This window comes from Lepidochelys olivacea, assembly GCF_965140295.1.
Source record: "Lepidochelys olivacea isolate rLepOli2 genome assembly, chromosome: 7".
NCBI classification, from domain to species: Eukaryota; Metazoa; Chordata; order Testudines; family Cheloniidae; genus Lepidochelys; species Lepidochelys olivacea.
The window spans coordinates 54,907,993-54,922,710 of NC_140417.1; the positions used below are offsets into that span (position 1 = coordinate 54,907,993).

The following is a 14,718-nucleotide window of genomic DNA, read 5'->3' on the forward strand; positions in this document are numbered from 1 at the left end:
GCAGGGCAGCCTCCACAGGACAGTCCGTTGCTAAGGACTGCAAGCATCAGCTCCCCTGCATCTTGCAGAAAGAGAAATGGAGATAAAGGGGGGGGAGCATGTTTCCCTGACCCCTCTCCCCATGTCCCTAGCTCTCACCAGAAGGTCTCTGAACTTTATGATTCTCATCCTCAAGTCAGGGGATCCTAAAGGGACTGAAAACCCCCTCATGAGTGGGGAGACCTGTACCACAGTTTCTATAGAAACTGCTCATGCTCTCATTTAAAAAGTGAAGTAAATTTCTAGCTTGTATTGTGAAGGAAGCCTTTTGGGGACAAACCGGGATTAAGCTGATGCAGCATCTGCAGGCAGACAGCTCAAGCTGCTGCCTCAGCTGATGCTCAGAACTTTTCCAGGCTGGCTAGTTTTGTGCCTGCTCTTCTGAACCCCGTGGGCACCAGTGAAACTCAAGAATCACACCAATTTCCGAGGAAAGCTGAGTACAAGGTAGACAACTGGAGCTATTCCTGGTGAGGAAGAGAGACGACCCCCCACACACACCAAAGAAAGAGGCTGAAAGGAGAAGAGTAGCAGAGACCTCTCCCCCCCCCCCACCCCTTCTCACTGCAAACTTGCCGCACCCAAAAGGCTCTGGGAAAGGAGAGACTCTTCTGGAGCTAAGGAGCAAGTAGAACTTGAAGTCTGTCAGACCCCTACTCTCCAGGGCCAGATCTGGCAAATGGAGCTCACATGTGGAGTCCAGAGACAGCACCTGGCTAGGAATCCCAGCAGCTGAAGAGTGGGGCAGCTGGGCTTCTCAAAGCAGTGCTCTCTCTTGGATTTGCTGGCAGATCCCCCTCCCTCCAGTGAGTAGCTTGAATCGTATGGTTGGCAGGCATCTGGTTAATCTGTCAATCCCTGTCCCCACCCCCCATCACAGCAATACCCCCAAAAGCTAATCCAGCAGCTCCACAACTGCAGGTTCAATGCCATCCCTAGACCTCTTCTGGCACTTATTGTCTGAATCCCTGTGCCCACCACTGAGCCAGTCTGTCCAGCCACCATTCCCCCACTTTTGTTCAGGCAACCAGGTCCTTATTCCAACTCCTCACCCACTCCTTCCCCAGCAGGCCAGAACTCCCATTTGTATACTACAAAGATAAATTGGCCTATGTTAGGTTACCCACCACGTTAATTACGGCACAGACACTGCGTCACCTTGTTGAGGCGGTTTTACTGTTGGCATAGCAGGGGAGTTGCACCGGTGGGAGGACCATTTCAGTGTGTGCACTCCGCTGTCTTGTTAACAAAAGCTGACTTTTGTTGACAAAACTGCAATGTAGACAAGGCCTTAGGCCCCAAGCATTGAACCATGCTAGCAATAACAACATTTTAACTAAAAAGAAAAGGAGTACTAGTGGCACCTTAGAGACTAACCAATTTATTTGAGCATAAGCTTTCGTGATGAAGTGAGCTGTAGCTCACGAAAGCTTATGCTCAAATAAATTGGTTAGTCTCTAAGGTGCCACAAGTACTCCTTTTCTTTTTGCGAATACAGACTAACACGGCTGCTACTCTGAAACCTAACAGACGTTCTTGTTAAACCCTGGATTTGTGCTGGAAATGGCCCATCTTGATTATCATACACATTGTAAGGAGAGTGATCACTTTAGATAAGCTATTACCAGCAGGAGAGTGGGGTGGGGAGAGAGAAAACCTTTTGTAGTGATAAATACCCATTTTTTCATGGTCTGTGTGTATAAAAACATTCTCACTGTATTTTCCACTTTATGCATCCGATGAAGTGAGCTGTAGCTCACAAAAGCTTATGCTCAAATAAACTGGTTAGTCTCTAAGGTGCCACAAGAACTCCTTTTATTTTAACTGTAGTTGTTGCTCCCAGGGCTTATCAGTGCAGAAAGTGTTGTGTACTTGAAGAGCTGTGTTGCAACTCTCCTTGAAAGCATGTTGGGTGGCGAAGAGGGGCTGGCCTACAGCACAGTTTGTTTAACAGGATTCTCAGAAAGAGACCAGTAGCTCTGCTGATCAGGGAAATGGAGCATAACCACCAGATCGGTGCATGGTCCTTGATAGTATGATTCCTGCCACAGTGCAGACTAGGCCTTAAAGAACAGTGCGTGTCTGGAACAGGACTTACCCCCAGAGCAGGAACCTGGTACTGAGCCACCAAAACAACAGGCTCATTACTTAGGACATTGGTAGCTCCGGCTCTTAAGAGCTTAACACACAAATACTGAGACTCCAGTATCACACCTGGGCACATGAACACACGTTCCTCAAAAGGTCAGTGTATTTACTCAACTCCTGTCTCAGAGAGAGAGAGAATTCTCCTCCAGACTCTACCCTGCCAGTATGAGCTAGAACAGAGTTTCAAGCATACACAGCGAGCCACAGGCATCTCTTAACTTCCTGCCCCCTGGTAACAAAACAGGCTAGATCTGGCAGACTATATCCAACATTAATCAGCTCTCCAGACAGCTCTAAATTAGGCTTGCAGTTCTCTGGAGCCAGCCATGTGCACCAACCACCAGCTTCCCCCTACTTCAGAATTACACATAACAGCAACTCTGCAATGCAATCAGATGTGTGTGTGTGGCGGGGGGGCGGGGGGCGGGAGCGGCATCAATTTTTAAAAGGCATACATTAGAACAAACTGTTACGATCAATTACTTTACTATTAAATTATCTGCCACTGATGGACACACTGAACACTCACCCAACAAGGACCTTGGTGTCCAAGTAGGAGCTAGGACTGAAACCTGAGGCAGCGGGTGCAAAAAGCCACCAGAGCACAAAACCTCAGGATTAGGGACCAGCAATTCCCTCAAGAGGGACTTGAGGCTCATGCCCTACTAGTCTTTCAATAATCAAGATGGTTATTGCTGAAGATTTTCCACTCTACCAACTCCTTTTCCTAGGAAATACTCTACTGCAATATTCAATGAGCATATAAGCAATGACACTAGAGAGTTTGGAAAAAAGAAAAGGAGTACTTGTGGCACCCTAGAGACTAACCAATTTATTTGAGCATAAGCTTTCGTGAGCTACAGCTTACTTCATCGGATGCATCCGATGAAGTGAGCTGTAGCTCACGAAATCTTATGCTCAAATAAATTGGTTCGTCTCTAGGGTGCCACAAGTACTCCTTTTCTTTTTGCAAATACAGACTAACACAGCTGTTACTCTGAAACCTCTCATTAGAGAGTTTGAGGAGCCATTACTGCAGTATGTGGCGGTATTTCAACAGATATTTAATTTAAGAAGGGATGGAAGAGAATCTGAGGTCAACCTGTCTCACAGAACCCCATGGCCTGAAACATTAAGCTTAGTGTTGTGGTAATGGCTGGCAGGAACAAGAGTTGTATGACTTGCAGAGTTTACACTTCCTCTCTTCTTCCATGGGCAGAAACTCCAGTGAGCAAGTGTGTCCGCCCATCACAAACCAGTTCATTCTGGCTGCTTCTTTTCCCTCCTACCTTCCACAGCCAGCTGCTTTGCAAGTGGGCAGAACGAGGCAAGGAGCAGCGAACTGCTTCCTACAACATCCCACATTACCTTCCCATGCCAGTGATCCTGCACCCAAGCACCTCTCTGGCCAGCAGCTCCCCAGCCACAGGCTGCTCTGAAAACCAGCTGTTTTACTTCACTCCTGTGTCCTCCCTTCCTTTTACAGCTTACAAATGGTCATTAAGATGTTTGGTAAGTTAACTCTTACACAAGGAAAAACACACTATGTGTGCCAACCATGAGAACCTGAGAAAGGGGGAAGATGCCTAAGCAGACTGTGGGCAGGTGAAGGGGCTGGAAGGGGGAAAATGGACAAAATTAACCTAGGTTTTATATTTGTATGTTTCCCCTTTTATAGGGCGTCTCTGACAAGTTATTGCATATGCAATAATACCCACAGCCAGTGCTTTAATTTGCAGGGGTTGGGGAAATAAAATCCTATGGGGGGAGGGGAGGAAGCTAGTACAATCCTTCCTTGAGAACATCTGTGATAATAACCTGCCATTTGGTAGAAGAGGGGGAAAAAATTCCCTCTTCAGAAGTGTTTTTATGATCCAGGGATAAGCGTTCTCTCTGGCAGGGATAGTTTTAGCTATATCCAGAGAGGGAGATTAAATCTATCCGCAGCAGGGAAATTTCCACACTCACCCAAATTCAACACAAGTGCTACGTGCAACTTGATTTTGCACAGCATCTTTCACACAAGAAGCACAGTTAATGCTCCCTGTCCCAAGAATCCACAGTGTGCTCCAAAACCCCCACCCCTACCTGCTCAGCCTAAGGAACACCAGGACATGTGTCAGACCAGGCTCTCCAGTAGGGTTAGTACTGCAGAGCCCAGGACCTCTGGGACACTGGCAAGAATTAGTCTCATCACATCTGGGCCGTGCACAAACCCAGTCTTAAGAACAGGAAAGGAAAAAACCCTAGTCCCCCTTCCCAGGCCTCTGCAGGGGCCACAATTCCACACTAGGAACGCCTGCTCAATCTGTGTGCCTGCCTCTCCTCCCTTCCCCCTCCCCATTGTTGATGCCGGTAATTTAACACCCCGTGGGACCAAAGAGGACAGACAGACAGCAAGCTGAAATCCTGCCTGCCCCGCTCCAGCTCCTTTATAAAATATACAGCGTAAACCGAGAGGCAACCTGGGGTAACGCTGGCCATTGCACTGAAACCCATGTCAGGCAACCAGCTTCCGGCCATTGCAAACCACAGCACAAGCAGCACCCCCTACGGCTGGCCCTCCTGCCACACTGAGAGCAATTAATGCTGTTGGTGAAAGTGAAATGCGGCCATCAGTCCCTTCCCCCATCTCTTCAAGGTCAGGGTCTCTCTCTCTCTCCCCCCACATGCACACCCCCCTTCTCCAAGTAAGTTTCCTGCAGTGATAAATAATCATGATTCAAAACAGTGTTCTAAAAAGTGACACTGCAAGATGAAGAGGTGAGCACAGACCAGGGGGGAGGAGGGAGAGGTAGAGAGAAAGACAGCTAGCACGAGGTGCAAGGCTGCAGTTTATGACGTAAGCGTATTAATACCCCCCCCGTTCCCCCGGCTTCTTACTTTCCTGCTCCATGCATGTGTATTAAAATTCAGAATGGAGAAGTCCAGCCAGTGGCAATCGATACATTTAATGGAGAAGATGGGCCCTTGAAATATTTTTCAGGGGCCCTCCCTTATTAACTCCACCCCACTCTCCCACTCCTTACATTTGAACATTATCCACATCAGACAATAAGTGAGTGGCCCAGAAACCTATACAGTGTCACTTCCCATGTCTCACACACACACGGCCAGCAAAAATCCCAAATTCTCACCGCAGTCTATTTCTCACACGCTCCTATGCATGCTGCCATTCAGACAGCTAACAGAGGAGGAGGAAGGAGCTGGGATGGGAGAAGTTAGCAGCAAGGCCCACTCCCTGCCCAGACCACCAGATTCCATCTAACACATCCTGATGTTCCAAGTGCAGCCTGACAGGCAGGGTCTGATGCATTGTCTCCGCAAGGAAACACACACACAGGCACTTGTACACACCCCAGAATCTGTGCTTCAAGCTCCTGCGAGTGGTGCTGTGGGCTCTCCTTGCTTTAATGAGGAGCCTACGCACTGGGCTGCAGTGCACTACTGATGCCTGCATCCAATTCAGCTGGGCATGCTGTAGCTACAGAGGAGCCTGGGCTGCTCTGAGGATTGCCAGACTGAGGTTGAATACCTTGAAAGCAGTCCATGCTCAACTGGAGGTCAGCACTTGCACACACTGCACTCACCTGGTACCCGAGCCTCGAGCCTCGCAAGGCCAGGAAACTGCTACTGTGAAACCCCACCCACAGCCCTCATGGAACTGAGCCCCTCTGTGACTGAGCTACAGGGGACAGGACTCAGTCCAAGGTGATGAGCTTCTCGGAGCCAAAGGCGGGCTGGGAGAGCAATCCCCAGCCTTCGTACCATCCAGACCCCCGAGAGGGACAACTGTCAGATTGCCTCCTTGGCGCACCCAGGAGCAATAAATGAGGCAGACTACAAGCCTGGGTGCAGCACAGAATCTCCCCAAGACAGGGTGAGCATCATCTCCTATTTCCAGTGGCAGGAGGGCAGGAGAGAGAGAGCAGGCGTGATTGCCAGGACCCTCCAGGGAGCCTTTCAAGAGTTGCAGAACTTCTGCTGCTTTGAACCCCACAAGGGCCACATCCTGGCAATAAACTCCAGGCTACGCTTCAGCTCCAGCATCCAGTGAGGGGTGAGCAGTGCCTGTGTTCCAAATTAGGTGCCACCTCACATCTCAAAAAGGACATTTACCCTATTACAGGTGCTGATTCAGAAACAAAGATCAGGCCTAAAAGAACGTCCTCCTTCATGCAGAGGGCAGAAAGCTGCCCTTTTTGTTGTGTCCTTGGGGATGTCACCTTCCAAAGATTCAGCAGCAAATACAACAGCGGCAAAAGCCAACAGCAGAAAATCCTCTCCTGCTCCCATTACTGTTTGTGAACTGCCCCAGAAACCTCCCTGGGAGTCAAGAGTATAGATGGGCCTGGTGGGATGAAAGAACCACAGCAGAGTCCTATCCACCCCTTTCCAGTGTAGGACTGTTTCATACCATTTATTCTGGAGGAATTTGTGCAGCCTAATCTGAAAAGAAGCTATTGATGGGGCTTCCATCGTTCCCCTAAGGAGATGAATTCCCTACAGAATAATCTCTAGTCCCTGCCTCCCTCCAATAGTAAGACTAAATTTTCCTTGATTCTTTCCTCTGAAGCGATTACTGCTAGTCAGACCCATTGGCTCACCTTAAGCAATTCACTCACTCCTACTTCATGGGTATCTTCCAAGCCACTCTACAGATCTAAAGTCAAAATAAGGCCTAACAACTATCCCGGCAGCTCCAACACCACACATCCCCACGAGTCAAGACATGGCTGTTTATCATTACCCTTTAGTCCTTCCAGCCAGTTCTCAGGCCATGTGACAGACTGAATCCAAGCCAACCTGAATTTCAGGTGGCTGAAGCACTGTATCCCGCTCCCAGCATTGGCTATTGTCTTGTACTTAGACCAGTGGTTCTCAAACTTTTGCACTGGTGATCCTTTTCACACAGCAAGCCTATGAGTACAACCCCCCCTTATAAAGTAAAAACACATTTAACACTAAACTGGAGGTGAAGCGGGATTTGGAGGTGGAGATGACGGCTCGCAACACCCTACATAATAACCTCGCAACCCCCTGAGGGGTCATGACCCCCAGTCTGAGAACCCCTGACTTTGATTGCAAGCTGTGTGGGGGAGGGACTGTCATTCTGCTATACAGTGCTTAGCACAGTGGGCCCTGCCTCCTACACTCCACCATAACACAAATACCAAGTAGCTTAATGAATTCCAACTATGATGTCTAATGCGTCCACTGACTCTGCATTTAGATCAGATTTGTCTGACAAAGTTTATTCTTTATAATGCCAGGAAGTTGGTTTAGGGTTGTGTTGAGGTGCTTACAGATCTGTCCCTTCATATTTGTCCCATTATTTTATAAAGGGATGAGTTTATTTGACCGTGATTGCCAGGACTTCCCTTTAAAAAAAAAAAAAAAAATCAGGACAGTATTTGCTTTTTACGCTTTTAGGATGGTAAACACTGTATGGGTGCCACGTAGGGTTATTTCTAACCCGCCGGTTCCCCTTCAGTTCGTGACTTTCAAGATAAAAACAACGGTTTGCAGTTCATTAAGCTCATTAACAGAGGCTTTAGGATTCGCTGATTTCTCTCATATTATATTTAATTTTCCCTAAGCATTCCCTTCCCTGCTTTTCAGCTACACATCACGATCTCCATCACTTCCAAGTCAGTCACACCCCACTGCTTTGCTTTTCTTGAGGAAGACTCCTTTGGAAGTACCTCTTCCCATAAAGCCAGCATGGAAGCAGGTCAGAGCTCCTTGCCCTTAGTAAGCCCTGGGATGGAGCTCGGCTGTTCTCAGTGGTGGCAGATGACAGAACAAGAAGCAATGGTCTCAAGTTGCAGTGAGGGAGGTCTAGGTTCGATATTAGGAAACACTATTTCACTAGAAGGTGAGGACTGGAATGTGGTGGAATCTCCATCCTTAGAGGTTTTTAAGGTCCAGCTTTACAAAGCCCTGGCTGGGATGATTTAGTTGGTGTTGGTCCTGCTTTGAGTAGGGGATTGGACTAGATGACCTCCTGAGGTCTCTTCCAACCCTAATAGTCTATGATTGTACTCATGGGAAGCATACTAGCAGGTCAACCCCTGTGAAGAGAGCATGAGTTATATTCCTAGCCAGTGGTGTGGCACCTCTCATTGAAGCAGTAGTAAGTACCCTGGGTAAACACAGGTTCAAATCCTGCTAGGAGCAGATTTTAAATGTTCAATTTAGCAATGCTATTCGGGGTCAGGGGTGTGTGGTTCCCCTGCATATGAGAGCTCTGAAATGTAGAAGCCAAGGCAAGGGGGACCCTCCTCCAGTGCAAGAGACAGGTCAGGAGGTTTGGACTGACCTGTGTGGAAGGCAGGAGCTAAGCTAATGTCTAGATTCCAAGGCCAGCAAGGGACCATTCCTGGAGCAGATCTTTTAGAAAAACATCCAAGCTGGATTTTAAAATTGTCAGTGATGGAGAACCCACCACGCCCCTTGGTAAATTGTGCCAATAGTTAATTATCCTCATTGTTAAAAATGTGTACCTTATTTCCAGGCTGAATTTGCCTAGCTTACATTTCCAGCCACTGGATCATGTTATACTTTCTCTGCTAGACGGAAAAGCCCACTGTCAAATATTTGTTCCCCATGTAGGTACTTTTAGATTGTAATCAAATCACCTTTTAACTTTCTCTTTGTTAAGCTAAATAGCTTGAGCGCCTTGGGTCCGTCTCTATTACTATAAAGCAAGTTTTCCAATCCTTAAATCATGCTTGTGGCTCTTTTCTGAATACTCTCCAATTTATCAATGCCCTGGAATTGTGGGCACCAGAACTTGACACACTATTCCAGCAGCGATCCCACCAGTGCCGAATACAGAGCTACAATAACCTCTCTGCTCCTGCTCAAGATCCCCATTTCCGCATCAGAGGATTACATTAGCTCTCAGTTGTTCTCAAACTTTTTGTATTGGTGACTCTTTTCAAACAGCAAGCCTCTGTGTGCGACCACCCTTTTCAATTAAAAACTGGGGGCGGTGGGGAAGGTGTTAATTTAATTTAACAGGGACTCGGGCTGTCAGCCCCAGTCCTGGCTGGGCTGACATCTTGCAACCCACTTTGAGAACCCCCTTTTTTGGGCACAGCATCACACTGGGATTATCCACCATGACCCCCAAATCTTTTTCAGAGTCACTGCTTCCACCATTCTATAAGCATGGCCTGCATTCTTTGGTCCTAGATTTATACATTTGCTTTTAACCATATTAAAACGAACATTGTTTGCTTGCACCCAGCTTTCCAAGCAATCCAGATCACTCTGTATCGGTGACCCCATCCTCTTCATTATTTACCACTCTTCTAATCTTTGTGTTGTCTGCAAACTTCATCAGGGATGTTAGGTTTTCTTCCGCATGACTGATAAAAAATGTTAAACAGCATATAGCCAAGAACAGATCCCTGCAAGACCCCACTTGAAAAACACACCCACTCAATAAGGATTCCCCATTTACAATTACGTTTAGAAACCTATCAATTATCCAGTTTTTAATTTATTTAACATGTACCGTGTTAATTTCATATCATTAGAGTTTTTTTTAATTAAAGTGTTGAGTGGGACCAAGTCAAACGCCTTACAGAAGTCTGAGGAGGGTACTGGGAGTGGGGCAATGGGGGGGGGATACCCCAATATGTGCAGAAGCTATATGGGTGTGTGCTCCCAATGAGGCAAGAACTAACATGGGAATGGGAAGCAGCAGGCAAGGTACACCCAGGCTATTGCAGAATTCACTCACGGTCCTGCTGCCATAACAGACAGCTTTTTAAAAAGAACTGCTCATCAGCTCCGCCGTTTTACAGTTGTTGATTTCATCTCCCTTATCATTGGCTAACAGCCCTAACATCTCTCTAACATTTCTAGTTTGAAGAGCCTTTACAGTGTTTATCCATCTAGGTTCTTACATGGCGCCTAGTCCCACCGTATCTGAGCCTCTATTCCCACCAACCCTTTTGACTATCATTAATTCTTTGTTGCCTTGTCTTTCCCCACTTCGTTTCCAATACAAGTTCCTTGTGGCCATCAGATATTTCAGTGGGACCTCAAGAAGCCTGATCAGCCACAACTTCTTCCTCCCAATATTTCTCTCTTTCAGCCAGTTTCATAATTCCCCCCACATTTGCTCTCTCCAAATCAGATACCTTTGGACAGCTGTGTTCTATGAACCTATTCATCAATACCTTGAATTAACAGAGCTCACAAATCACTAGCACAGAAGTGTCCAACACCACTTATGTTTTCAATCAAGGACTTCCTAGTGGTAAGAAGTAGATCAAGGAGGATTTCTCCTCTAGCTGGATTCCCTACTTCCTGGCTCATTTATTTAACCTTTAGTTAATCTGAGAAGTGATGATGTTCCACACTTTTTGTATTTGTAACTCAACAGCTGTCTGAGTACTTGAAATCCTACATGACCACATTATCTGGAGATTTTGGACTCCACGGTAACTGTTTTAGGAATTTTTTGTTCTCATTTTCCTCTAGCCCTACAGCTTCGTCACTTCTTGCAACCTTACCAGATTATTTCGCTACCATTCTGTTAATGGGAAAATTGTTTCTTGCTGGTTTTGTTAATTTAGAGTATTACCCTGTCCCGCATACAAAGAGGATTATACCCACTAATGCTGACGAGATGGTTTTCTGCACTATTTGGTTTCAGTTATGTCCACTACATCATATTCTCCTTTCATTAAGCAAACGCTCCCAATTACCCATTTCTTAGTCAGTTTAAAGTCTGCGTAACTAGCCCTGCCAGTTTTGAACCCACAGAACTGGGATCCCATGTGCTTCAGTGGAGATTTCACAGAGCATTGGCATCCGTTCTGTACATCGACAGCCTTCCCCTTCTAGGCCATCCACAGATCCATCAGCTGGTCTCCAGTATCACTCTTGACTTTACTTGCACTAGTTACTAGAAAGACAAAACATCACCAATGTTGACTTCGGTCTGCAGCACTCTTCCCAGGGTTCTAAAATCATTCTTGATCCACAGATTCTCCCTTTGTGCCTGTCATTAGCTTTCACATGAACTACACTAGGTGAACATTCACTGCCTCTCTGCAGGCTATACTTTGCTCTTGTCATCACATTTCATGCCCTGGCACTGGGGAGATAGTGTATCGTCCTTTTCTCTTTTTTAGGAATCAGACAGCCTGAGCTATGTTCATCGCCTCTTTGGTGCTACTTCTGCCTCTTTGGTGTCACCCTTTCAGTTGCTGGTCAATATACTACCTGGTTCTCAGCCTCCGGCTGATCATCTAGCTCATCAGGGACATAGTATTTGTCACTTTTGTCAAAACTGAATGGCCTAAGTGCATTAAGTCTTCTCTTAGCCTCCTCTTCCACATTCATTCCCTTGGAGATCTCAGCCAGTTACATCTCTCTTTATAGTTCCTCCTACTGCAATCCAATTCAGTATTTTTTCCAATCGATTTCAGCTCCTGCCCATGTCCCTCCACAGTGGAAGCCACCTCACTCTTCATACATACAGAGCCTTCCTTGTGAAATGAACCAGGACAAATCACAAGAAAAGTTCAGCAAATAAATTTGGGATGACAGATCTCTGTTCCTTTCTGTACCACTATTCTGAGCTCAGTTGACACGTACAGGTTTTGAAGAGAGGCTTTTGGAGTTAGGTGGCAGCGGAGAACAACAGAAATTTAATTTGGTTCTTTTAGAAGCTTTAGAGAACGCTTCCATCCAGTTCAAATATGAGCATATTAGACATAGGATTAGCTACAAGAGGAATACACCATCTATGACGACATCCTGAAACTAGAAAGATCCTTTATCCAACAAGACTATACCCCAAAGCACAGAAGACCTCCAGCAATGCTGGCACACTGAGGACATAGTAGGTCCTCAAAAAGAGAAAAGATAACAGGAAGTACTCCCAGAAGTTGAGATCCTTGCAACACTTCTTCAGTCTACCATTTGCATCACTACTTATTACTTAAAACTACAAGACAAGCACCTACAAAGCCCATAAACTTGCTGCAACTAAAGTTCCAATCATGTTTCTCCTGTTCATAGAGAAAGGCAATGGGATGAAGGACAGATCTGGATACTAACCTCTGGCTGACAGCTTTTTGGTGTTGATGATTTTTGCAGCATATTCCTGGGATGAACTTTTCTTCACACATCGGCGGACCACAGAAAAGGCTCCCCTAGAAGAAAGATAGCGGGGGCTGTGAAATTGAAAATAATAATGCAACTGGAACGACTTCCACCCCCAACCTAGACATGTCAAGTCAGCAAATAACGCCAGAGGAAAAGTGTATACCCAAATGCCTGGCTGAGGCCTCCTAGGGGCCTTAAGCAGGAAAGCACAAACAGTACACCATGGTGGGGAGGGGAGAAGAGTGCAGAGACATAACATTCAGGAGCTGAAGAGTGAAAGAGTAGCCCAGAAGGTTGGAAACATCGCCAAGAAGTCCATCCCATAATGGTCTAGTGGCTGGAGAAGACAACTAGGAATCAGTTCTCCTGGGTACTTGTCCCAGCTGGGCCACTGAATCACCGCAGCACTTTGGATGAGCCACTAGCTCTGCTACACCCATTTCCTTATCTGTGAACTAGAGATAAATTCCTCTTCCCAGAGGTGCAGGGGGACTGGCAGGCTAACTGTTGTTTGTAAGTTAACATTTTATAAATATGAATTATTATTGCTGCATCGGGCTGTAGGGAGAAGTGCACTAAGTGGCAGAACAGAAAGGGGAAGGATTCTTAGAAGAAAAGGGAGATAGCGTAAGAAAAAAAGGTGTAAGGAAAGACAGCCCAAGCCCTAAGAGGTTGTGGGGAGAGAAAAAACTGAGTGGGGAACTAGGTCCCACCAGTCCCCAGAGAAGTCTGTACAGTGGAACTGGAAACAAAACAGAACAGACAACCCACAGCAGCCCCATGGAAAACTTAATCCATCAGAGAGGATCTGGCTCTAGGCAGCTGGGCCCCTCCTTACACTCCAGAGTCCTGACCCCTCCTCAACTTCTGCTCCCACCCCCAACCTCTCCACATAAACCAACCAGAAACACTGCAAACACCATTCCTTGGCCCAGGGTTGGGTGCTGAGACACAGGCTGCAGCAGCAGCCTAGGAATCCATGTGGGGATGGGGTAAAGAGATGCAGCAGTGCCCAGAGATTGGTGCAGGGAAGGAGGGGGAAAGATGCAGCAGTACTCAGGGATGCATCAACACCCAATGATCCCATCCTGTATACTGCTGCATCTCCTCCACATCCCCACAGGATCCCACTGCAGGTCTAAGTGTGTGGGGGGAGGGGGGGGAGAGTTGCGTGCAGCAGTGCCTGATCCCAATACTGGGGAGGGGAGATCCCCTATACAGCCGCAGAACCTGGTCCTTCTTGCAGGGCTGGGGGAGTATCTCAGGAGGAAGCTGGAGCGATAGCAGGGACAGCTTGGGTGAGTGTCCCGGATTATGGCTATCACCAGGATGGTTTGGGGGAGCAGGGTGCAGCAGCCCCAAGCAGTTCAAGAGCAGAGCTAGGAGATGGGAAGTAAGTCCTGGGGTACACAGCCTCACATGGTGCAGGGATGGGGGGCACCCTGGCTTGTAACTACAGCTGGGGTTGGGATGGGAGTAACCCGGGGGGCAGTAGCACCCATTCCCCATGCAGAACAGGGACGAAGGGAACGCGGGAGGCCCTAGAGTGCAGCAGACCCCTCCCGGTCCCACTGTAGGGGCGGCGGTGGCAGGATCCTCGGGTGTAGCGGACGCCAGTTGCCGGTCCCAGGGCCAGGGCAACGGGAGGAGCCCGGGAGCTCGCAGCACCCAGTCCGGCACAGGAAGGTGGAGCGGGACAGCCAGGGTGCCGCAGCGGCTCCGGGGCAGGGCAGGGGGGTGGGGGAAGAGGCAAGCGGGCGGGGGCTCCTGGGCTGGGGGTGGGACGCAGCCGGAGGTCCCCGGGGCGCAGGGCCGGGCGGGCTCCGTACTTGCCGAGCTCCTCGTAGAGCTGGTAGTCGTCGGTGAAGCGGGTGCACGGGGCGGTGGTGGCCATGCTGGGCTGGGCTCGGCTCAGCGCCACTCGGGCATGGGGCTGGGCGAGGCGCGGGCTGCTGCCGGCCGGCCGGCGCGGGCGGATCGCGCTGTCCTCGGGGCAGCCTCCTCCGGCTGCTGCCTGGCTCCCCGCGCCGCCCTGCACAGTCACCGCTCGCCAGGGAGGAGAAGGAGGCTGAGCCCCGCCAGCACCGCGAGATCTTACTGGGAGACACCCCCCGCCCGCCCCCTGCCTCCGCCCGGCGCCCGGCCCCAGGGTGGGGCCGCGCCCTGGCGCTCGGGGCAAGCGGGGCGGTGCTGGGCCCGGGGGCGCACGCGAGCCGCCGAGCCCCGTGCAGGCTGCAGCTGGAGAGCCCCCCCTTGCTGGTCTGCGCGGGGCTACAGCCAGACCGCGCCCCAGCACGGAGCAGGAGACGCAGCGGAGTAACCGGGGCGCGGGAGCCCCTCGCGTGCGCCCCAGACTCACAGTCAGAGCACCCCCAACTCAGCAAGAGTCCCACGAGC

General features: G+C 48.8%; 1 protein-coding gene across 11 annotated transcripts in view; it reads right to left on the minus strand.

The window, feature by feature from the left end:
* Window positions 1-14,373, minus strand: part of CAMK2G (calcium/calmodulin dependent protein kinase II gamma) — a 175,138-nt gene extending 160,765 nt beyond the window's left edge. For all 11 annotated transcript variants that reach the window (XM_084633764.1, XM_084633765.1, XM_084633763.1 and 8 more), the window contains exons 1-2: window positions 14,151-14,373; window positions 12,274-12,368 (exon numbers count right to left, since the gene is read on the minus strand). In XM_084633764.1, coding sequence (XP_084489890.1) covers window positions 12,274-12,368; window positions 14,151-14,215 — 160 coding nt within the window. In that variant the 5' untranslated portion in view covers window positions 14,216-14,373. The remainder of the gene's footprint in view (window positions 1-12,273; window positions 12,369-14,150) is intronic.
* Window positions 14,374-14,718: the final 345 nt, after the last annotated feature.